The 26,137-nt window shown below is 41.1% G+C and overlaps 1 protein-coding gene across 1 annotated transcript in view; it reads left to right on the forward strand.

Annotated features, from left to right (window-relative positions):
- Positions 1-26,137, forward strand: part of rnf213a (ring finger protein 213a) — a 211,417-nt gene that overhangs the window by 107,435 nt on the left and 77,845 nt on the right. The window contains exons 32-39 of the mRNA XM_063030522.1: positions 201-323; positions 2,687-2,718; positions 4,878-5,031; positions 6,796-6,931; positions 7,805-7,993; positions 13,735-13,865; positions 15,992-16,155; positions 19,669-19,881. Coding sequence (XP_062886592.1) covers positions 201-323; positions 2,687-2,718; positions 4,878-5,031; positions 6,796-6,931; positions 7,805-7,993; positions 13,735-13,865; positions 15,992-16,155; positions 19,669-19,881 — 1,142 coding nt within the window. The remainder of the gene's footprint in view (positions 1-200; positions 324-2,686; positions 2,719-4,877; positions 5,032-6,795; positions 6,932-7,804; positions 7,994-13,734; positions 13,866-15,991; positions 16,156-19,668; positions 19,882-26,137) is intronic.

Here is a 26,137-nt window from a genome sequence, read left to right on the forward strand (position 1 = left end):
GATATCTGTTTCCATAGAAGCTGACTGAACTGTTAAGTGTTTCCAGCATTTTCTGCAATTATTTCAAACATTTCATCATCTACAGTTTTTCCCATTTTTATACTATGGTTTGTCAAGATATTTATGTATTTGTACATTTAATACAAAGTATGTTGAAGTGAATTGTAGCTCCACGTTAATACGCTTTATTCTTTTTTTAGACCCATGGCAATCGGTTCATATAGATGACCTCAGGAAATCGAAAGACATGATTGCAGATGTATCATCTTTGAAAGACATAACTATTAGCCAGCTCTTTGGCAGGGACTCAAGGGAGAAAGAATGTATGTGCTTAATATTTCTTTTAGTTTTGTTTAGAACCCTATCTAGCTCCCATCAGCAAATTTTCCATAAGATTTTAATTACCCTAGTACATACTGGACTGCAATGAGTGTAGTATAATGTAACTCACACCGGGTGGGGGGGGGGGGAATTAATGTTTGTAGGTGATGCAAGCCTGGGTTTAACTTTTGGAACTGAGGGTGGGCAATGGAGGAAGTATCAGTAGGAGAGCATTTTTGTGATAATGGTCAGGCAGCATCATAGAGAGGGAATTATACACAGTGGCCACTTTATTAAGTACACTTGTACATTTAATGCAAATGTCTAATCAGCTAATCATGTAGTAGCAACTCAGTGCATAAAAGCATGCTGACATGGTCAATTGGTTCAATTGCTGTTCAGACTAAACAATAGAATGGGGAAGAAATGTGATCTAAGTGACTTTGACTGTGGAACTGCTGTTGGTGCTAGACAGGGTGGTTTGAGTATTTCAGAAACTTCTGATCTCTTGGGATTTTCACACACAACAATCTGTAGAGTTTACAGAGAATGGTGTGAAAAACAAAAAAACATCCCTGGTTCAAGTTGACAGGGAGGTGACAGTAACTCAAATAACCACTGGTTACAACAGTGGTGTGCAGAAGAGCATCTCTGAATGTACAACACATCAAACCTTGAAGTGGATGGACTGTAGTAGCAGAAGAATAGGAGGTGCCTAATAAGTTGGCCACTGAGTGTAGTTAAATTTTTGGTGAGAAATGGGAAAATTTTAAGAGATGTATTTTAAGTTGCTGTAAAATGGGAGAGTTGGAAAGAATAAAGGGAATGTCTGTAACAGGTGAAGACCAAGGGAAAATGGATATTGACTGAAGATGTATAGTAGATTGGTGTCATTATTTATCCATGTCATTCTCTTTATTATGGCCTTCATATCATCATGGTTAGTCCCAAAATAACCAGTTAGTTTATTTTTGCTGTTGAGAAAATTATTGGAAAGCTTTCTAAGGAACAATATCAATTTCAAAACAGATTAATCAAGGAAATCCAGCATGAATTTGATAAGGTAATTTTGTGTATGACTAGGAGATGAGAATCAGTCAGTGGAGTCTGGAGTGACAGACAATCTCCTGGAGGAACTCAGCAGGTTGAGCAGTAAAGAAATGGAAGCTGAAGGCATTTTTAGTGTTTCGAGTCTAAACCCTGCATCATTGTATTTGACTTATCTGATTGTGTGCTTTTCTGGCCACCACACTAGAAGGAGGACAATGTAGCAATAGAGAGGATGCAAAGGAAGTTGACCAGGATGTTGCCTGGGAAATGGATGTTTAGGTTAAGAGGAGAGACTGAAGTTAGCTCTGTTCTCTCTGGAGCGAATAAGGTTTAGAGGAACATGTTCATAAAATTGTTAGGGGTATAGATGGGGTAGACTGTAGAGAAGTTTTCTCGATGTCAGAGACAGAAAAACAAGAGGATAGTGATTTACAGAAGAGGTAGAAGTCCAGAGAGGGTATTTCAGGTATTCACCCAGAGAGTGGTCAGTACCTGGAGTAGTCTTAGTGGATTAGGGTGAGGTTTTGACAAGGTCGCATGTGACAGACTGGTCAAAAGTAAAATCTCATGGAATCCATTGGAAAGTGGTGAATTAAATCCAAATCTAGCTTAGTAGCAAGAGATAATTAGGCGATTTTTGCCTGAACCATTATTAACAGTGGGATTCCACCAGATTCAGAATTTGGTCCCACACTTTTTGTTATAAATGATCAAAAATCAACCCTCATGTAAAGAGCATTACACAGAAGCTTGAATATAATACAAAAATTAGCTTTTGAGTTGACAGTGAAGAGAAAAGCTTGGGATTGTAGAAAGGTGTGTATGGTCTGGTTCACTGAGCAGAAAAATGTCAAATTATATTTACTCCAGTGAGGTAATGTACATGGGTAGAGAGTTTACAGATGCTGTTCAAGAATCCTTAGAAAGTTGCTGCAGTATATTTTGTAAATGGCACACTGTGGAAACAATGATCAATGTTTTAAATAGTGAATGAGATGTCAATCAGGTGAAATAAAAATAGAGAATGTTGAAAATGTTCAGCTGGCAGGTAGTGTCCAGAGGAAGAAACAGAGTTAACTTTTCATGTTGATGATCTTGCATCAAAATGAATTGACATATCCTTTATGGTGTTTGTTAAGCTGCACTCAACTGTGCAGAGAGTATCTTGACACACTCCTGATTTGTTTATTATTTTCAGTGGAAAGCCTTTGGGTTGATGGTTGATTAATTGAAAAATGACCTCGTGCTAATTTATTCAAAATTTCTTTATAAGCATGAAGTTCATAAAGTTGTCAAACATCTGTTTGTGTTTCAGCCGTGATTGATGACCAGGAAGAGGAGAGCTTTGTAAGTGTTTCAATTCTTCTGAAGAACCTTGACTTGGAATCTCTTATTAATAGTGCCGACTTCTCCTTCTTGTGCCTTGCGCGTTACACGCTTGGGTGATCGTGGCTCTCCACATCGAACAATCCCTCACAGCGTCAATGATATCTCACACATTTAGATTTGTTAGTTCTTTTACGGTGTCCATATATTTTCTTCTTTGCCTTCCTCTTCCACGTTTGCCAGACATATGGCCTTGTAATGTAAGACATTCTATTTCTCCCTTTCTGATGACATGGCCCAGGAAATTAAGTTTCCTCTCGTTTAATGTTCTCATTAAAGATTTTGTATGGGCACGTTGGAGTACTGTCTCATTAGTTACCCTATCTTTATATGATATTTTCAGCATTCTTGTAAGAAACCACATTTCTGTTGCTTCTAAATTTCTTTGGAGTTCTGGTGTTATAGTCCATGTTTCAGAAGCATACAGCAAGATTGACCAGATGTAACATTTTAGTAGCCTAAGCCTTGTTGTCATAGAAATGTGTCTGTTGGTAAAAATGGGTTTCATTTTTTTGGAAGTTGGCTTTGGCAATGGCAATTCTTCTTTTTATTTCTACTTCTAGTATTTTGTGATATAGAGCTACTAAGGTAATTAAAGCTGGTCTTTTGTTCAATCTCTTGGTTACCGATGTACAATTGGCAGTTGGGAGTATCCTGCTGTCTTGATGCATGAAAACCATACATTTGTTTGGTTTTTTTTACAGTTGCTGGTTAGACCAAAATCTGCACTTGTTTGTGCTACTTTGTCTAGGAGGTTTTGTAGGTCTTCCGCAGCACTTGCTATTAGGGTGGTATCGTCTGCATATCTTATATTGTTGATGTTAACACCTCCAATTTTTATCCCATCTAGGTCTTCTATTTCTCTGAGAATCATTTCACTATAGATATTAAATAATTCCGGTGAGGCAATGCATCCCTGTCTAACTCCTCTTTGAATTTTAGTCCAACTGCTTATATTATCATCAATTTTTACTGCCGCCATTTGATTCCAATATAAATTTTGAAGCAGTTGTTGGTCCCTTCCATCAATGTTTAGTTTAGTGAGAATTTGAAAGAATTTTTTCATGTTGCACTCTGTCAACTGCTTTAGTGAAATCAATAAAACATGAAATGACATCATTTTGATATTCAATTGCCCATTCTGAAAGCATTCGTAGTATGAAACTTGCATTCCTAGTTCCTCTATCCTCAATAAACCCATATTGCGGTTTAGAAGTTTCTGGCCTTAACTTGTTTCTAATTCGACTCAGAACAATTCTTAACAAAATCTTCATTATGTGACTCACAAGACTGATTGTTCTATAATTTTTGCAGTCAATAGTTCTGGGAATTTTTGGCAGAGTTATAAATACTGATTTCAAGAGGTCGTCAGGCAATACACCAGACTCATATATGCCGTTAAACAGTTCAGAAAGAATATCTGTGCCCAGTTCTTCTAGGGCTTGTATCATTTCTACTGAAATTTCATCAGGTCCAGTGGCTTTACCATGTTTCATGCTTTTCATTGCTTTGGTTATTCTTCATTGGTAATAGGTGGTCCGGAATTAGGGTGTTTAATATCTGGGCGTTGCCCTCTATTATCTTCAAAAAGCTGCTCTATATACTGAATCCACCTCTCACATACTTTTTCTGGATCTGTAAGTATGGATCTGTCTGCTGATCTTATGCATCCTGTAGAGGAGGTTTTCTTAGTTCCAGTAATTTCCTTAATTTTCTTGTGCATTTCTTTGCTGTTGTTAATATGGCCTTCTACTTCATTGCATTTTTGATTCAGCCATTCTTCCTTTGCAATATTGCACAATTGTCTGGTCTGTCTGTCTAGCTCTCTGTAATAGTGCTGACGGTATTGTATATTGTCAATGTCTCTGAAAATTTTGAAGTTGCAGTTTTTTCTGACATTTCCAAAAAAATGATGATAAACATACTTCAGGTTTGATTTGGCATTTCAAAATTACAGGAGAGGAATAAACACAAAACAGTACAGAAGGAAGTGTGGTTTCAGAATTAAAGTGTAAATTACAGTACATGAAATAGGTTTTATATATGTTTAGCTAGTTTAAAAACTGGTTCTAAAAATATTTAAATTTATAAACTGGTTCGAAAATGTATTTTTATACAAGGAAAAGACAAAGATACTGGATACAACCTCCCTCATCAGGAATTGTGTGCAGTCTGCTGTTAGCATGCTGAGGGACCAGCATCAGAGTTCAAGTCGTAGCACCACACGAGTTGAAATCCTGCTTTCACTGTTACGAGAAGATAATGAATTCAAAGGTTTGTTGTTAATGTCTTTACATTGATTCAAGTTTTACTAACTTAATAATTGGCATCATGGCCCTGTTATAGTAATGACAGGTTATCAATATTACAGGGTATGGCCATGCATTAGAAATTCAGAGTTCAAAGTAAATTTATTATCAAAATACATGTTCTGTATATCACCATATACAACCTGAGCTTCATTTTCCAGTGGGATTACTTAGTAAATCCAAGATTCATAAAAGAATCAATGAAAGACGGTACCCAGTAGGGCAGAGAAAGAACCAATGTGCAAAATACACAAACTCTGCAAGTACAAAAGAAACAAGTATATAGTAGTAGTAAATAAATAAGCAATAAGTATCAAGAACATGAGATAAAGAGTCCTTGAAAGTGGATCTATAGGTTGTGGAAATAGTTCAGTGATGGGACAAATGAAATTATCCCCACTGGTTCAGGAGCCTGATGGTTGAGGGTAACAACTGTTCCTGAACCCGCTGGTGTGAGTCCTGAGGCTTCCGTACCTTCTGCTTGATGGCAACAGTGAGAAGGGAACATGACTTGGGTAGTGGGGTCCTTGAAGAAGAATGCTGCTTTGCTGATGCAGCACTCCATGTAGAAGTGCTCAATGGTGGGGAGGGCTTCATCTGTGATGGACTAGGTCATAACCACAGCATTTCTGTTCAAATGCATTGGTGTTTCCATTTAGGCTGTGATGCAACTAGTTAATGTTCTCTCCACCATACATGTATAGAAGTTTGTCAATGTTTTAGATGTCATATTGAATCCTCACAAATTTCTAAGGAAGTAGAGGCACTGTTGTGTTTTATTCATAATTGTACTTATGTGCTGGACCCAGGATAGGTCCACTGAAATGATAACACTGAGGAATTTAAATTTGCTGGCCGTTTCCACCTCTGATCATTCAACGAAGACTGGTTGAATGACCTCTGGTTTCCTCCTCCTGAAGTCAATAATCATTTCTTGGTCTTGCTGACATTGAGTAAGAGGTTGTTGTTTTAGCACCACTCAGCCAGATTGTCAATCTCCCTCCTATATGCTGATTTGTCACCACCTTTGATTCAGCCAATGACAGTGGTGTTATCAACAAACTTGAATATTGCATTGGAGCTGTGCTTAGCCACACAGTCCCAAGTGTAAAGTGAGTAGAGCAGGGGGCAAAGCACACAACATGTGCTAAAGAGAATGTGGAAAAGATGTTGCCAATCCAAACTGTCTGGGGTCTATACGTGAGGAAATTGCGAGTCGAATTGCACAAGCAAGTATTGAAGCCAGGTCTTGAAGCTTATTGATTAGTATTAAGGGGATGATGGTGTTAAATGCTGAGATGTAATTGATAAAGAGCATCCTGAATTATACATCTTTGTTGCCCAGATATTCCAGGATTGAATGAAGAGCTATTTAAATGGCATCTGCTGTGGATCTGTTGTGCTGGTAGACAAATTGGAGCAGATCCAAGTTGCTTCTCAGGCAGGAGTGATATGTTTCATCACTAACCTCTTAAGATACTTCTTCACAGTTATATGTTTAGCGATTAATTGTAGAAATCTAGAATTTCTTCTCTGATACGATGTTCATCTTTCAGATATCCAATATTTTTGAAATTAGCCTTATACTGATTCACAAGAAGTGATGCGTTATTATGATTCATCATAATGAGCAGTCCTGCTGTAAGCAATTAGAAGATGTTTACATTGTACAAAGGAATAGTAATATGTCTCAGTAATTAACTTTTATATTCTTATTTTTGTCATTTAGCTTCATTTCTGACACTGATGAAGCAAAGGCTGCACTCCCTGCTCCTAATGTTTGAAGAGGAGTCTTTCAATGCATCTGAATGGATGGTATGGGTAGCTTCAAATGTTGAAGCACTTCAGGAAGGTGGTACTTTCAGGTAAACTGGTAGTTAAAGAAGCCACGGGTTTTGCATTTAATACTAAATGGAAGAATCATTTTGTGCTGTTTGGGTAAAATAACTAAATACACCAATACCAACTCTGCAGCAATGGAATAGAGTTCCATGCAATAAGTTCATTTCAATCGACCAATCCTACATACCCAGTATGATGCTGAAGTCAGAAGTAGATTGGGTATTCAACACCATTGGCCCTTTCTTCAACTAGTTTCTCCATTCAAATGCAGCTGTTCTGTAGGAGAAACAGATCAGTAAACTACTTGTTTGCATGTAGTTTTAAGAATCTTTACTTGCAATTTAGTGTTACATCAGGTAATTGATGGTCTCACATTTTGCTGAAGTACCATATTATCACTCATTTTTGTTCAATTTTCATTTCTCTTCACTTCTCATTACTAGCACATTAATTTATGTTATTGTGGTTGTCTAATTGTCAATGCTGAGAGTATGGGTGAGGTTAATGTTGTTAAAAAGATGCCAGAAAGTTGAGAGAAAGCTCCTAAGGTAGATGAATGCAAATATTGTGAAATCCAAGCTGTTTCAATCAATTTACTCAATGCAATTTTTTGCTTATTGATTTAACTTTCTATTTAAATTCATGGTATTACTTTATTGTGCCAATTTGCATTGATGCTAATAAGCAATAGAATAATATTAGTATCCATCCTTTCTCTATCATATTCCTTCCACACCAGCCATCCCTAATAATCTACAGGGTTTTCTCACAGAAGACTGGATTCACCTGAAAACAACTCCTTGTTTATCACAGATTTATGCTTAATACTCTTCAGGTTATCTTAAGTCTAGAATTCATATTTTTATAAAATTATTATTTTGTACTCTGTTTCACAGGCACACACTTTGGAAGCGAATTCAAACAGTAGTAACACCTCTCCTGGCACAGATAATCTCTGTTATAGACCGGGACTGTAACCTGAACTTGTTAAGTGATGATACCCCTGTACTTGTACGGAACCTATGGATGAATATTTTTAATGACTCGTATTTGCTGAGTTTTCCTTACAATAGAGATGGCTTAAGGTTAGTATTTATATTTAAAGTAAATTCTCTCTTTGTAAAGGTGCATCATTAAGATATGTATTTATCAGTTTTTGTTTCATGAACATACAAACTTAAGAGCACTTTCCTCATGTTTCAACCACCTCCCTGCCCCACAACTCTTGCCCATCAAGAACCTTTCTGCCCTGTTTTAAAAAATATTCAAGCTCTACTTATGAAAATGAGAATTCCGGCCTTATAACTTAGTGAGGGTGAAAAATCATCTCATCTCTGTCTTTAATAGTCAATGCCTTACTTTATTCAATGACAACACTCCCCTTCCACTCCAGATCTGGATCTGATATTTTCAGTTATTTCTGTTGCAATTATTTACTAAATATTCAATATGGGCCTCTGTCAGTCAGGGTTGACCATGAAATTTGTGTCCTAACTGCTTAGATATGCAAACCTGGGCAGTACAATTTGGAAAGTAAGATGTTGCCCATGTAGCAAGCTTCCCCTCTCCATGCATCTTATAAACCCCAAGGGACAGCAGAGACCAATGCAGTTTGGCACCAGCAGCATAGAAGGAATTGCCAGTCAGCGTTAAAGTCAATGTAGGACTGCGTTAGGGACTCCAGCTCCATATTTTTCCCTCGAGGTTTACTCTCGAGGTCTTTCCCATGAGTGGGTATAGCTACAAGGCAGTAGAGGTTTGAGGTCAGAGTTTCCCTCATAGATGAGCTGCCAACCACAGCCGACGAGTCCCATCTGCATGAAGCAACTGGTTGTAAGGTGCCAGTAACCTGCCTTTGCCCCTTCTCCTGTCAGTAGAAATGGTTTTGCTGAGCTTAGTAGCCACACATGAAGGCCCGGAGGTGGACTTGGTTGTCAGGGGCTACTTGAAGCGCATGCCATTGGGAGCATCTATTAGGCTGTGGGAGCTTGTCCCCATTACCACCCCTGGCTATGTCAACCTTAAGAAACCATGAGACTATTAATGGTCTAAGATCCTGATCATCTTAGAATATTCCCAAGCAAAAATCAGACAGTGCTAATGTGGAGAAGGTTAGAACACAGAACACTATAACACAGTACAGGCCCTTCAGCCCATTGATGTGTGCAGACCTTTTAACCTACTCTAATTTCAATCCTCCATTCTTCTATCATCCATGTGCCTATCTTAAGAGTTTCTTAAATGTATTTGCCTCTACCACCACCCCTGGTACCCACCTGAAACAGAATGAGAATTAGGTTTATTATCACCGGGATGTGTCGTGAATTTTGTTAACTTAGCAGCAGCAGTTCAGTGCAATACATGATAGTATAGAAATGGAATAAGTAAATAAATACATTACAGAAAGTATGTATGTGTATATTGAATAGATTAAAAAAAGTGGAAAAACAGAAATATTACATATTTTTATAAAAAGTGAGGTCGTGTTCGTGGGTTCAATGTCTATTTAGGAATCATATGGCAGAGGGGAAGAAGTTATTCCTAAATCACTGAGCATGTGCCTTCAAGCTTCTGTACCTCCTTCTTGACAGTAACAGTGAGAATAGGGCATGCCCTGGGTGATTGGGGTCCTTAATAATGAATGCTGCCTTTCTGAGGCACCGCACCCCAAAATGTCTTGACTACCTTGGAGGTTAGTTTCCAAGATGGGGCTGACTAATGTTACAACTTTTAGTAGCTTCTTTTGGTCATGTGCAGTAGCCTCTTTTCCCCCCTCCCCCACCCCACCCCATAGCAGACAGTGATGCTGCTTGTCAGAATGCTCTCCACAGTACATCTACATAAGTTTTCAAATGTTTTAGTTGATAAACTAAATCTCTTCAAAGTCCGAATGAAATATAGCCACTGTCTTGCCTTCTTTATAGCTGTATCGATATGTTGGAACCAAGTTAGATCCTCAGAGATCTTGACACCCAGGAACTTGAAATTGCTCTCACTCACCACCTCTGATCCGTCTATGAGGATTGGTTTATGTTGCCTTGTCTTATTTTTCCTGAAGTCCACAATCGGTTCTTTCATCTTACTGAAATTGAGTACAAGGTTGCTGCTGCGACACCACTCTACTAGCTGGTATATTTCACTCCTGTACGCCATCTTATCTCCATCTGATGTTCTACCAACAATGGTCGTATCATCAGTAAACTTTTAGATGGTACTTGAGCTATGCCTAGCCACGCAGTCGTGGGTATGGAGGGAGTAGAGCAATGCACTAAGCACACACCCCTGAGGTGCACCAGTGTTGATTGTCAGCGAAGAGGAGATATTATCACAGATTGTGGTCTTCTGGTTAGGAAGTCAAGGATCCAGTTGTAGAGAGAGATGCAAAGGCCCAGATTCTGCAGCTTGTCTATCAGGACTCGGGGAACGATGGTATTAAATGCTGAGCTATAGTCACTGAACAGCATCCTGACAGAGGTGTTTGTATTGTTCAGGTGGTCTAAGGCCATGTGAAGAGCACTGAGATTGCATCTATCATAGACCTATTGTGCCAACAGGCAAATTGCAGTGGGTCCAGGTCCTTGCTGAGGCAGGAGTTCTTTCTAGCCATGACCAACCTCTCAAAAGCACTTAATCACCATAGATGTTAGTGCTACTGGGTGATAATCATTAAGGCAGCTCACACTACACTTATGCACTGGTATAATTCTTACCTTTTTGAAGCAGGTGGGAACTTCGGACTGTAGCAATGAGAAGCTGAAAATTTCCTTGAATACTCCTGCCAGTTGGTTGGCACAGGTTTTCAGAGCCTTACCAGGTACTCCATCGAGGCCTGCTGCCCTGCAAAGGTTCACCCTTAAAGACAAACCAACATTGGCCTCTGGGACAGAGATCACAGGGTCACCAGGTGCAGCAGGGATATTCACAGCTGTAGTTATATTCTCTCTTTCAAAGTGGGCATAGAAGGCGTTGAGCTCATCTGCTAGTGAAGCATTGTTGCCATTCATGCTACAGGTTTCCCCCGCCATCCGAAGGTAGAGCGTTCCTATGAAACGGTTCGTAAGCCGAAATGTCATAAAGCAAAGAAGCAGTTACCATTTATTTACGTTTGTATATGGGAAAATTTTGTGAGCGTTCGCAGCCCCAAAAATAACCTACCAAATCCTGCCAAATAACACATAAAACCTAAAATAACAGTAACATATAGTAAAAGCAGGAATGATATGATAAATACACAGCCTATATAAAGTAGAAATACTTTTCCACAATCATTACTGCCCTGTTCTCCGTAGCGAAAATCTCACGCAAGCGCTGTTGGCAAAAACACAGCGGAAGCGCTCTCCAGTAACCTTTAAGCTATGGAGCTTCCAAATCATACCAAATAACACGTAAAAATACACAGCCTATATAAAGTAGAAATAATGTATGTACAGTGTAGTATCACTTACTGGAATTGATTCAGCGCTGAGCACACTGATGATGGTGTGTTAGGCTGAGTCGTCGCAGGTTGGGTGGTGCGGTGGCCCCCACCCTCCAGGCCACCAATCGATACTGATCCGCGAAGCATGCAGGGGTCCAGCGGTAGCCGGGAGGCACACAGCACATCTTTAAGAAAAAAGCCAAAACAAACATGCTAATTAATTAGGTGCCGCCCAGCACGTAATTGTCGGCCCAGATCAGTGCCGATTTCCGATCGCGTTGTCTCTGATCTGGGCCGACAATTATGTGTCGGGCGGCACCTAATTAATTAGCATGTTTATTTTGGCTTTTTTCTTAAAGATGTGCTGTGTGCCTCCCGGCTACCGCTGCATTCTCCGCGAGTCGGTATCTACGTGGCCTGGGGGTTGGGGTGGTGGGACACTGGGGTGTCATCTCGGCATCGTCTGTTTCCATTAGGGCAGGCAGGTCATCTTCTATCTCTGCCTGCCTCGATGTCAAAGGTCGAGGTTCGTCATCTGTTGTGGCTGATGTGGAAGGCTTGCTTGACTGCTGAGCCTCGTGTATTTTTCTATCACACAGCTCTTTGTAAGGACTTAAACCATCCTGCAAATATCCCCTAAACCAACGTACCCTTTCTAAATTAACGTCGTACTTTATCATTACTCATTCGGTTTCGATTGTTATCCTTTTTTCTTCCAATTGCATCAGCTGTTCATCTATCAGATCTTGGTCATGGGATGCCAAAACCTCTTCAACATCACATTCATAAAAGTTGCTGGTGAACGCAGCAGGCCAGGCAGCATCTCTAGGAAGAGGTGCAGTCGACGTTTCAGGCCGAGATCCTGACGAAGGGTCTCGGCCTGAAACGTCGACTGTACCTCTTCCTAGAGATGCTGCCTGGCCTGCTGCGTTCACCAGCAACTTTTATGTATGTTGCTTGAATTTCCAGCATCTGCAGAATTCCTATTGTCAACATCACACTCGTCAGCTTCCACAAGCCAAAATCACTTTGTCCTTACTTGGTTCACCATGATCGAAACGCTTAATTATGTCTAGTTTTACGCTAAGTGTAACACCCTTATGAGCTCTTTTAGGCTTTTCCATAGAACTCATCTTGCAAATGACTGCTCACAGGCACGTGTTTAAGCAATGCCGGCGAGAACGCAGTTCTGAATCCGGGGAGAGCGGCTGCTTGGGGCGCGCGCTGATTTTTTTTATCGCGCACTGCTTTTTTTTCCTAACAGTGAAAACACCTTATGAAAGCGAAAACAGGATACTAATGTAGGTCTTTCGTAACAGTGAGGTTTCGTAAAGCGAATGTTCGAAAAGCGGGGGACACCTGTATTGGGTTTCACTTTGTAGGAAGTAATGTCTTGCAAACACTGCCAGAGTTGATGTGCATCCGATGTTGCCTCCAACCTCACTCAGAATTGTCTCTTCTCTCTTGAAATAGCCCTCCACAAGTCCTACCTTGTTTTCTTGTACAGACCTGGGTCACCAGACTTAAATGCCACAGATCTAACCTTCCGCAGATGGCATATCTCCTGGTTCATGCACGGTTTTTGGTTTGGGAATGTACAGCAAGTTTTCCTAGGCACACAGTCATCCACACAGATTTTAATGAAGTTAGTAACAACTGCAGTATACTCATCCAAAGATGAATTGTTGAATGCAGTCCAGTCCACCGATTCAAAAAGCCGTCCTGTAAATGTTCCTGTGCTTCCCTTGTCCATACCACCTTGGTCCTCACTACTGGTGCTACAATCTTCAGTCTCTGCTTATACTGAGGGAATAGAAGTACAGCCAGGTGATCAGATTTTCCGAAGTGAGGGCGTGGAATAGCATGGTAGGATTTTTGATGATGGTGTAACAGTGGACCAGTGTGTTGTTTCCTTTGGTACTACAAGTGATTTGTTGATGGTAATTATTTTGTGATTTTTTTCAGGCTAGCCTGGTTAAAATGCCCCAAAATGATGGTGAAAGTGTCAGGGTGGGCTGTTTTGATCCATTGTTTAGCTCATCTAGAGCCTGTTTGACATTAGCCTGAGGTGGAATGTATGCCGCTACCAAAGTGATCACAGATATCTCCTATTTAATTGTATCCATTGAGCTGTGCTGCATGAGATCGCCATTCCCATGATACCCCATAAGTAAAACACTGTGTTTAAAAAAAAAATTATACTCTGAAAAAACCCCCCACCTATACTTTCTTCCAGAGTTATTTACTTTTCTCCAAAGTTGTATACTTTTCTTAACTACAGGCACCTCACTAAGACTGAACACTATCTAGTTCCAAAATAGATTAGAATTTGTGTAAACCTAGGAGAATGTTTCAGGTTGTGAATTAAAGTCTTCATTTAATAAAAGGAGATTTTATTTAATTTGACAGATCACAATCAGAAATTGTTGTCCACAACTACATGAAAATGAACGTGCTGAAAATTGGCAACAGACTTCCTTTCAGTTGGAGAATAAAGGACTTTCTGGATGAGTTGTGGGTTCAAGCCCAGTACATTGAAGGTATTTATTAACAATGCAAGATTCACATTATTCATGTGAGTGTGCACCCAGTGTTATTATGGTATTAAATATAGGTAACTGGAGGACATGGAATCATTGAGCACTACAGCACAGAAACAGGCTCTTCTGTGCTGAACTGTTATTCTACCTAGTGCCATTAACCCACACTTGGACCATAACCTTCCATCCTCCTCCCATTCACGTACCTAGCTAAACTTCTCATAAACGTTGCAATCGAGCCTGTGTCCACTACTTCCGCTGACAGCTAGTTCCACCCTCTGAGTGAAGCAGCTCCCCCGCGGGTGCCCTTCAAATATTTCACCTTTCACCCTTAACCTATGACCTCTAGTTCCAGTTTCACCCAACCCAAGGTATCTCCAAAAATATTGTGCAATCCTTAAAAATGAAAATGGAAATAAAGTATCACATAACAATCAAGGTTGTTACTCTTGTATTTCATGGTTCCTATCTACTTGTACTGTGAAGCAGTTTGTGTTCCAGTGGAAATGGGTTAAGTACCATAAGAATTCTCTTCATTCAGAAAGTGTTGTCAACTAGACAATTGATGTTCCAAGTTTCAAAGAAGGACCTCTACTTGGCTGCACTGCACTGCATCCATGAGACTGAGATTAAAAGGAACTTACTGAACATTCAGCACTGAAAAATGGAGAGGACAGAGACTTTCTTTTTCAGTAGTCTAGAGACTAATCAATGGGAATACAGGCAATTCATCTGTAGAGCTAGTGAGAAGAAAGGTTAAGAAAACAATAGTGACAGCACATTTGACATAGCTACATCAAAGAACCAAAGTCCCATTGGATCCAAGAGACAATTAAAAACCAAATAGTCTCTGTAGCCAGATGCAGAGGGCAATGATTAACAGTATTTTTGTTGCTGGAGGACTGTTAGCTTTAGGCTTCTGTAGGACTTAGTAGTTATTTTCTTACACTTTGTAGTATTAATCAATAATTTAAACTTAAAATTAGTGTACGATCAAGAAGTTTATAGACAATACAAAGGTTGGGGTGTGACTGGTTGTGAGGACTAAAGCTGTGAACCATAAATGGTTGAGATGGCAGAAATATAGCAAATAAGATTACATTCAGATGATGTGAATTAAATCTTCTGGGAAAGGCAAAAAGATGAAAGAATACGTAATTCTCTAAAAGCTGTATTCTCTGACGTGATTGATATGACAGATGTCCTTTAAGTGATATCAGTCTGATGCAGTCTTGGAAGCATTGTCCTCAATTGGCCTGGGTGCTCCTTCACTGACCCGATATCTGCCCTTAATAGAGCATGCTGATTAGGAAAATGCTGAATATCTGATCTTTTACTGTAATTGTACAATCATGAAAAGTTGAGGAACAGGCAATCTTAGGGTGTAGACCCACGTATTTCTGAAGAAAGGACAGATAACTCCAGTAAATTCTTTCAATTCATTATCTAAGGCAAGAAAGTTAATCAAGATTGGGGAAAAGAAACAATAGCAAAGCCTCAAGTAGTGTACCACACACTAATAAATTCACCACATACAAGTGTGTTATTGTATGAAATGTTTTATAGGAGATTTGAAGATGTTGTCAGTTATGGAAACTATATTGTGAGGGAAGTTTAGGTAGCTTGGACCAGGAAGGCTTAAATTAGATCATTAAAATTATAATGAATTGAAAGGATCTTTTCTCCTTTAGATCAATAATTATGAGCCTTGGGCTAAAAAATAGCAGGATTAGTAGATATCTGAGGATTTTTTTTTAACCAAAAGTCTGTCTGGTATTTATTGCCTGAAAGAGTAATATATGCAGAAATTTCAATATGTAGTTAGTTCTCTAATCCAAAAGGCTACAGATCAATCATTTTTGAATTGGGTTAAGCTGTGTTTTTTTGGCCACATAACTACCTCCATCATTACATTCCATTTAATAGTTTCAAATCTTAGGAAGAATAACCTGGACTGAACTAATCTAATAGCCCATGGTAAACTATGATACCAGACACACAAAATCATCTTCTCTGTTACTTCAATGCTGTTATCTCATACTGTGAATAATAAATGCTAGGAAATAGAGCTAAAGAGAGGCAGTCTTGAGTAATCCATGATATTACTTGTTTCATTTTCAAAACAGAAACAGAGCAAGCTGAGCGAAAGCTGAATAAAATATTTAACAAAACTGGATTTGGAAAGTACCTTTCAGATGTGAATGAAGAATGGAGACAGAAATTTTTCTTCAGATACTTGGATGATTTCCTGCTGATGACCATGAGCATTTCATCTAAACTTGAATTTGAGGTAATATGACAACTTCTGGTAAGATGGTAGCGTGCTCAGATGTGGTGGCCTCTATGAAGCCAACTGAAGCTGTTTTATTTTTAAATATCTTTTTTTTACAATCCTGAGACACTGCTGGACATTAGGAATTTCAAGTACTGCAGGTCTACCCGACCAGCAAATTGTTCATTAATGGAGGATCTGGACTTGGTGTGGACCATGTTGCTGCCTGCTGCAGAAAGGCTCAGAGTCAATGCGTGAAGGCAGTGTGCAGTCCAACAGCAAGTGATTGACTTGGACGTTTTCCTTGTGATCACAAGACCCTGTTGGATATTGATGATGTAGAATACCGCAGGTCTGGTTCACTGCTTTATTGGCGAGACCAACAGCCGAGGAGCTACCTCAGTTGTAGAGCGGGCTCGTTAAAGTATTTAAAGTTACTCATTCCGATTACAGAGCCTCGAAAGAGTTTTGTATTGTTGTTTTTCATCACTACCTCCCTGAGTCGGAAGTGGGTAATTTGTGCAACTGCTGGCTTCCTTGGATGTGGTAGCCATTTCCGGTCCGGAACTGGACCTTGATTCCTGGTTACCCATTTAAGATTGCGCTACCGAATACGTGCAACAGCGTACTGGTAGTTCGAAAGCAAAGAATTACAATTAAAACCATTATTAATAGCACTTTGTGGTAAATTGTGGTAAACTATCATCACAAACAATGAAGAAGCGAGCAAAGTCAAAGCAAAATTGCAAGATGTGCCCTGCTGATGTGCTACAAAATCAGTGCACTTGGAGCTGGAGCTGTTCTGGTTGGAGTGAACGATTCGGAGGGGAGAAGTCGGGACAGAGGAGTTCCACTGCCTGTCCAACTAACCCGGGTATGAGGGTGGTTCGCTCTAAGCGGTGAGCCAATTTGGACAGGTCGAGAACAGCTTCTTCAGCAGCGAAATCTAGGTCCACAGCGATTCGCTGACAGCAAGCCCAGGTCCTAGTGCGAGGTTTGGGCAGTTTAAATGCTGGCTGAGATGGTCTGGGGCTTCTCTCTGAGATGCTCAGGCTGTAAGACTGCCCCTGGCTGCTGTGCTTCATGTTAGCAAACATTGCAGCAGTTGTGTAGTGTATCTAAGTTTGCTGATGATACTAAATTGAGGGGAAAAGCAAATTGTGCAGGAGGTGCAGAGAGTCTGCAGAGAGGTATAGATTGGTTAAGTGAATGGGCAAGGGTCTGGCAGATGGAATGCAATGTTAGAAAAATGGAAGATTGGATTATTATTTAAATGATAAAAAATTACAGCATGCTGCTGTGCAGAGGGACTTGGGAGTGCTTGTGCATAAATCACAAAAGGTCGGTTTGCAGGTACGGTAGGCTATCATGGCAAATGGCATGTTGGCCTTCATTGCTAGAGGGATTGAATTTGAGAGCAGGGAGGTTACGCTGCAACTGTACAGGGTACTAGTGAGGCAACACCTGGAGTGCTGCGTGCAGTTCTGGTCTCCTTACTTGAGGAAGGATATACTGGCTTTGGAGGCAGTGCAGAGGAGGTTCACCAGGTTGATTCCAGAGATGAGGGGGTTAGGTTGTGAGGAGAAGTTGAGTCGCCTGGGACTGTACTCGCTGGAATTCAGAAGAATAAGAGGAGATCTTATAGAAACATATAAAATTATGAAAGGGTTAGATAAGATAGAGGTGGGAAAGTTGTTTCCACTGATAGGTGAGACTAGAACTAGGGGACATAGCCTCAAGATTCGGGGGAGTAGATTTAGGACGGAGATGAGGAGGAACTGCTTTTCTCAGAGTGGTGAATCTGTGGAATTCTTTGCCCATTGAAGCAGTGAAGGCTACCTCAGTAAATATATTTAAGACAAAGTTGGAGAGATTTTTGCATAGTAAGGGAAATATGGGTTATGGGGAAAAGGCAGGTAGGTGAAGATGAGTCCATGGCCAGATTAGCCATGATCTTATTGAATGGCGGAGCAGGCTCAATAGGCCAGATGGCCGACTCCTGCTCCTATTTCTTATGTTCTTATGTTTGCCCCATTAATATGATGAACTGAATACTGAGGCTTTGGGCCTACTCCTGCTCTGGGAATTTGGATGTAAGGACTCAGTTTGATTCAGAATGTGCTTGCTTCTATTGTTTATACGATTTGTTTTGTGTTTTTTTTTCTCCCTCTCAATGGGTACTGGGGGTTGGTCTTATTTTTTTTAAATTTGGTTCTTTTGGACTACTTGTAAGCAAACAAATCTCAAGATTGTATAATTTATACATTCTTTGATCATAAATGCACTTTGAAACTTTGAAAGACAAGCTAGATTGTATTCGTCTGCAGAGTGCTGCGGGCTTGTTCTTGTTGATGGCATCCTTGGATTTGGACTTGGGTGATATTAGATTTTTGGGTGGCTGTATGTTTACTGCTATCTTATATGTGCTTATATATGCCTTGTGCTGTCGGTTTTGCACTTTGGCCCCAGAGGAATGCTGTTTTGTTTGCTGTAGTCATGGATTATCATGTATGCTTGAATGATCATTAAACTTGATGCTTTTCACAGAAGAAAACAGTTTCAAATAAGCAATTTAAAATAGTGTTGATCAGCTGATGGCGCAGTGAGATCAGCGCTGGGCTTGAGAACGGAGGTTCCCGAGTTCGAACCAGTGACAGACCGCTCTCGAGCGCGCTCTCCATCCGTGCCGGGTTGATGTCGAGCTCGCAACCCGACTCATTAAAAAAAACACTGCCACCTCCAGTTTAAAATCCCACAGGGAATATTGTGGAGGATCAAATACCCAAACCCAAACCTGGAGTGAAATGTTGAAAACAATTCAGCAAGAAAGATTCCACATTTGTAATGGAAACCGTGTGATTTTCTTCTTTGTATCGTCTGCAAGAAATGAAATGAAAATCTGTTCTCATGTCTTATAAAATATTTAAAGATTGAAATGCAAGGAAAGTAAAACTTAGTAGTTATGATTGAAATATTGAAATTTTGGACTTTGAAATGGACACCATGCACTGTATCCAAAACCTGACCTGCAGGCCTGTGCCTGATCAAATACAAAACTCTGAGCATCATTAGTATTAACTGAACAAGCTTTGTTTATTGAATCTCTACAGGCAGTCCGCTCATTGATAAATGATGAATATCCAGCTGCTTACCTCATCTTTTGTGGCTGTCACTTAGACCACAGCAGTTAATAAACACCACCTGGTCCTGTCCTGTTCTTGTTTATTCAGTTTTGAAGAGACTGCCTGAAAAAGAATTGCTTGGCCATTTTTATACCCAAAAAAGCATCCAAATTTTACGTAGGAGGCTGTCAAGGATGCCTGATCCTGGCCACACCAAGTTTCCTTTCAGTAACTTTGTTCACAAGAAGTTGTTCCAGGATATTTTCCTTCATTATCAAACTCAGTTTTCAGGCATGTGTGTTTTAGCAGTGAACTGATTTGTGTTGTGAGCCCGAGAAATATTGTGGAAACATTTATGAAACATGGCTGGTGCTTGCTAATTTGAGATTTTGTTTTCATTTTGTTTTAGTTCCTTCAAGGAGCACTGCTCTCCTGTATAAATCAGCTAAAAATACAATATAATGTTGGAGATGATGTATCTTTGTTTTGGGTGCACTTTGCATATCAACACTTCAAAAACCGTCTGCAGAATTTTTCAAGAATTGTTGTAGTGTATCCCTCGGTTCTGACTTTGCTACAGAAAATGAAAGATAAAATACGAAAAGCTGAAGAAAAAGATATGGTGAGAATATTCCTGAATATTTCGATTCAATTGCAAAATAATTGTCAACCTGATTATTTTATATATTAAGAAAATATATTGCATTTAAATAATACCCAGTTATTATGATGGATATCCTTTCACATGATTTTCTTAATCTCGTACTATTCTGTTATCAGCTATTACATTTATGACTGGCAGAAGAAAATGCTATTCTGCATTGAGCACCATGTGATCAAATGGGTATTTTAATAACTGAACATAAAAAAAGTAATGCATTAACGCACGTTGACTTGTAAATAAAAATAATGCCTTTTTATTATCTTTCATAACAAACTAGAACACTAATAACCTTCCATATTTGCTAAAGAACCAAGGCTACAACCTGTAATAGTAAAGAAACAGCACTGAGGAAACTAATTACAAATCTGCTGGGTCTGAAAATCTGCATTCCAGAATAACTAAAGGAAGTGGCCCTAGGAATAATGAAACACTTGGGAAATATGAATTGGATTGGACCAGGATAGCATGGCTACAGGCAATGGATTGTTGATTTTCAGATTGAAGGCATGCAACCAGTGGTAGGCCACAGAGATTTGTGCTGGGTCCATTAACAATTTGCATGACAATGTAGTTGGCTGTATAGTGGACAGTAAAGTGGGTTACCTAAGATTACAGTGGGATCTAGATCAACTGGGAAAGTGAGCCAAAGTAGGGCAGATGGAACTTAACTCGGACAAATACAAGGTGTGTATTTCCAGCATCTGCAGATTTTCTCGTGTTTGGAAATATAAGGTCATAGTCATACTTTATTGATCCCGGGGGAAATTGGTTTTCGTTGCAGTTGCACCATAAATAATTAAATAGTAATAAAACCATAAGTAGTTAAATAGTAATATGTAAATTATGCTGGGAAATAAGTCCAGGACCAGCCTATTGGCTCAGGGTGTCTGACCCTCCAAGGGAGGAGTTGTAAAGTTTGATGGCCACAGGCAGGAATGATTTCCCATGACGCTCAGTGTGGCATCTCGGTGGAATGAGTCTCTGGCTGAATGTACTCCTGTGCCCAACCAGTACATTATGTAGTGGATGGGAGACATTGTCCAAGATGGCATGCAACTTAGACAGCATCCTCTTTTCAGACACCTCTGTCAGAGAGTCCGTTTCCATCCCCACAACATCACTGGCCTTACGAATGAGTTTGTTGATTCTGTTTGGTGTCTGCTACCCTCAGCCTGCTGCCCCAGCACACAACAGCAAACATGATAGCACTGGCCACCACAGACTCGTAGAACATCCTCAGCATCGTCCTGCAGATGTTAAAGGACCTCAGTCTCCTCAGGAAATAGAGATGGCTCTGACCCATCTTGTAGATAGCCTGAGTGTTCCTTGACCAGTCCAGTTTATTGTCAATTCGTATCCCTAGGTATTTGTAATCCTCCACCATGTCCACACTGACCCCCTGGATGGAAACAGGGGTCACCGGTAAGGTGTTGTACTTTGGTAAGTTAAAGTAGGGAAGTACCTGCACAGTAAATGGTAAAACCCTAAAGAGATGTAGAACAAAGAACTAAGGGTACAGGTTCACATTTCCCTAAAGGTTGAGTCAAAATTGGGGTGAAGAAGCCATTTGGCATGGTTGCCTTCAACAGTCAGGGCTTTTCTTGTGAATGCTGTTTATATGATGCTATGTGCCTGTGATGTTGCTGCAATTAAGCTTTTCATTGCACCTGTGCCTACATGTACTTATGCTTGACAATAAAGCCTGGAATTGGGTACAAGAATTGGGACATTGTGATACAATTGTGCAAGTTGTTGGCGAGAGCATACAAGAGTACTATGTGCAGTTCTGATCAAGGAGCTATTGAAGAATGTCATTAAGCTGGAAAGGGTGCAAAAAAGATTCAAGAGAATCTTACCTCCTACCCAAGAACCACAAGCCTTTCCTGTCCAGGTAGACCCATTGTTTCTGCTTGTTCCTACTCCAATGAACTTATATCTGCGTACCTTGACTCAGTTTTATCCCACCTGGTTTCGTCCCTTCCCACTAATATCCATGCCACTTCATGTGCTCTTGATCTTTTTCATGATTTGAAGTTCCCTGGCTCCAATCATTTTATTTTCACTATGGACGTTCAGTCCCTATACACCTATATCCCCTACTAGGAAGGCCTCAAAGCTCTCCATTTCTTTCTGAACACCAGACCCAAACAGTTCCCCTCTACCACCACTCTCCTCCGTCTGGCGGAACTTGTCCTCACGCCCAATAATTTCTCCTTTGGCTCCTCCCACTTCCTTCAAACAAAAGGTGTAGCCATTGGCACTTGCATGGGCACCAGCTATGCCTACCTTTTTGTCAGCTACATGGAACAGTCTATGTTTCAAACCTACACAAGCCTATCACTCCCCAACTTTTCCTATGCTACATCGACGACTGCATTGGTGCTGTTTCCTGCACCTATGCAGAAGCTTGTTGACTTCATCAACTTTACCTCCAACTTCCACCTGCCTTCAAATTTACCTGGTCCATTTCAAACACCTCCCTCCCCTTTCTGGATCTCTCTCTCTCTATTTCTGGAGACAGCTTCTAGTCTATTATAAACCTACTGACTCTCACAGCTACCTGGACTATACGTCTTCCCACCCTGTTACTTGTAAAAATGCCATCCCCTTCTGTCAGTTCCTCTATCTCAGCTGCATCAACTCTCATGATGAGGCTTTTCATTCCAGAACTAAGATGTCCTCCTCCTTCAAAAAAAAGAGCTTTCCTTCCTTCACTATCAATGCTACCCTCAACCACATCTCTTCCATTTTGCCCACGTCTGCCCTCACCCCATCCTTCCGCCACCCCACCAGATACAGGGTTCCTCTTGTCCTCACCCATCACCCCAACTGTCTCCGCATCCAGCACATAATTCCACCACCAAGCACATATTTCCCTCGCCCCCACTTTCTGCTTTCTGCCGGGATCACTCCCTACATGATTCCATTGTCCATTCATCCCTCCCCACTGATCTCCGTCCTAGCTCTTATCCTTGGAAGAGGAATATGTGCTACGCCTGCCTCTACACCTCCTCCCTAAGTACCATTCAGGGCCCCAAACAGTCTTTCCAGGTGAGGCGACACTTCACCTGTGAGTCTGTTGGGGTCAGCAATTGTATACGGTGCTCTTGGTCTGGTGTCCTGTATATCGGTGAGACACAACATAGATTGGGAGACAACTTTGTCAAGCACCTACGTTCCATCCACCAGAAAAGCAGGATTCCTAATGGGCACCCATTTTAATTCCACTTTCGATTCCCATTCTGACCTGTCAGTCCATGGCTTCCTCTACTGTTGCGATGAGGCCACACTCAGGTTGGAGGAGCAACACCTGAAATTGCATCTGGGTAGCCTCCAACCAGATGGCATGAACATTGCTTTCTCAATCTTCCTGCAATGCCCCCTGTCCCCACTTTCACCATTCCCCATCCCCTTTTACCTCTCTCGCCTTACCTCCTTATCTGCCTATCACCTCCCTCTGGTGCTCCTCCCCCTTTTCTTTCTTCCATGGCCTTCTGTCCTCTCCCCCCTCCGTGATCGCCTATCACCATGTGGTTATTCCTTCCCTCCTCCTCCCCCCCACTATTTTACTCTGACTCCTCACTCTTTTTTCCAGTCCTGCTGAAGAGTCACATCTTTTCTATAGGTGCTGCCTAGACTGCTGAGTTCCTCCAGCATTTTGTGTGTGTTGCTTGGATTTCCAGCATCTGCAGATTTTCCCTTGTTTGTGATTGGTACAGTCCCATGTTCTATTCATGACACTTCTCCTCTATCTGGTGCAGAAAGGAGATCATGTTGGATAGAAAAAAAGATGAGTCAGAGTAAGAAAGTTGGGGGAGGGGTGAAGTAAAGAGTTGGGAAGTTGATTGGTGAAAGAGATAAAGGACTGGAGAAGAGGGAATCTGATAGGAAAGGATAAACCATGGAAAAAAGAAAAGGGTGAGGAACACCAGAGGGAGGTGATAGGCAGGTAAGAAGATAAGGTGAGAGAGGGAAATGAAAATGGGGAATGGTACCTCAGTTCGCTCTGCATCCACATTGATCCACTGTGAGGTTGCTTTTGGCAATGGTGGGGCTGATTTTTTCCTAGAGAATTCTGGCGAGGATCTCTCTGGCGGTGGACAGTAGGGTAACGCTTCTGTCGTCTGAGCAGTCTGATTTCTTCCCTTTGTTCTTGTACAGGGAGACAATTATCAGCGTTGTGTAGGTCATTTAAATCTGATCCTTTCTCCCAGCAGAGTATGAACAAGTTTGTGAGTTTGCTCAGGAGAATGCTCCGCCCATTTTGTACACTTCAGCTGGGATCCCATCAATGCCTGGGGCTTTATGGCATTTCGGCTTGGAAATAGCATCTTTGACTTCCTCCAGAGTTGGCAGGCCATCAAGCTTAAACCTGACCTATGCTGGGGGGAACATTTCAATGGATGCAACTTGTACTTGACGATTATCCCTGAAAAGACTCTAGTAGTACTATGCCCATTACCTCATGATGGCTTCCTTGTCTGTCAGCAGGCTGGAGCTGTCAGATGAGTACAGAGGGGCTTGAATATGACTAGTCGGATCATACACTACGTGCAGCGGTTCGTTGAAGGCTTGAGTATAGCCGGTGTCTGCATAATGTTGCGTTCATTCTGCTAGGGCAGTTCACCAATCGTTTTACATCTTTCTCAGTTTGGCTTGGTGGGTGTTGCATGCAGCTCTGTATTCTGCCTTGGCCGCTTGGTGGTCGGATGTGGACAGCACCACTTGATGAGACTAGCGTTTCTTCTGGAGCAGATTCCAGATTTCAGTGTCATTTTCAGCAAACCAGTCCTTGTTTCTTCATGAGGAGTACCCAACTACCTCAACAGCCGCATCTTGGGTTAACAGTCAGTCTGAAAAAGCAAAGATCCTCCATCAGCCACCATGTGGTGTTTACAGCCCACCTCAGATCACCATTGATGACCACCTTCTCACCATGGTTGAGCAGTTCACCTACCTGAGCAGCATCATCTCCAATGACAATCAACTCACCAGAGCCAGCAGTGCTTTCAGGTGCCTCCAGAAACATGTGTGGAAGAACCTCCAGCTGTGTCTGTCCACAGAAATCTAGGAGTACAGGGCTACTATTATCGTAACACTGCTATATGGCTCTGAAGCGTGGGTCTTGTACCACAAGCAAATCCATTTGCTCAAAGGCTTCCAGTAGTGCTGCCTCTGCTCCATCATGGGTATCAGCAGGCAGTAATATTTCTCCAACAACGACGTCCTAGGGAAGGCTTAATTTGCAAGCATTGAACCACTTCGCTGCTCAGCTGGTCAGGCCACATGTCTTGCATGGACAATTCCAGGTTACCAAAAGCAATACTCTACAGAGAACTCTCTCAGGGCAAGAGAAATTGTGGTGCCCTACACAAGAGGTTCAAAGACCAACTTAAACAGCAGTTCTCTCAGACAACTATCGAGGTCAATGAGTGACAGCAGCTGGCTTGTGACAGAGACTACTGGAGAATGCTGATCCATGGAGCAGCCAAGAATTTTGAGGAATCCAGGAAAGCAGCTGCTGAAGGGAAGAGACGCAGGAATGATCCTACTACTCAAGCACCTGCATCCCAGCTGCTCCTCCAGAGTCTGCAGATCCAGAATTGGCCTCCACAGTCACCAACGATCATGCCGTCACTCCTGAGGATTCTTCCCTCCTGATATTCACAAGTGAAGAACCAGCCATCATCAATGAAAGCACATGAAGTTGTATATAGTATTATGGTTATAACTAGTTGACAGGGGTCTGTTTCTTACTGACAATCACGGACTAGTGGGGAACTGCGCCAATTAGTGCTTGGGCCTCATAAATTCATATTACAGGTTTCCCCCGCCATGCGAAGGTAGAGCGTTCCTATGAAATGGTTCGTAAGCCGAAATGTTGTAAAGCGAAGAAGCAATTACCATTTATTTATATGGGAAAATTTTGTGAGCATTCGCAGACCCAAAAATAACCTACCAAATCATGCCAAATAACACACAAAACCTAAAATAACAGTAACATATAGTAAAAGCAGGAATGATATGATAAATACACAGTCTATATAAAGTAGAAATACTTCTCTACAACGATTGCCTGCACAGATCTCCGTAGCGAAAATCTCACGCAAGCGCTCACAGCAGAAAATCTCACGCAAGTGCTGTTGGCATAAACGTGCTCTCCAGTAACCTTTAAATTATAAAGCTGCCAAATCTACCAGATAACATGTAAAAA

The sequence above is a fragment of the Mobula hypostoma genome, chromosome 22, assembly GCF_963921235.1.
Source record: "Mobula hypostoma chromosome 22, sMobHyp1.1, whole genome shotgun sequence".
NCBI lineage: Eukaryota > Metazoa > Chordata > Chondrichthyes > Myliobatiformes > Myliobatidae > Mobula > Mobula hypostoma.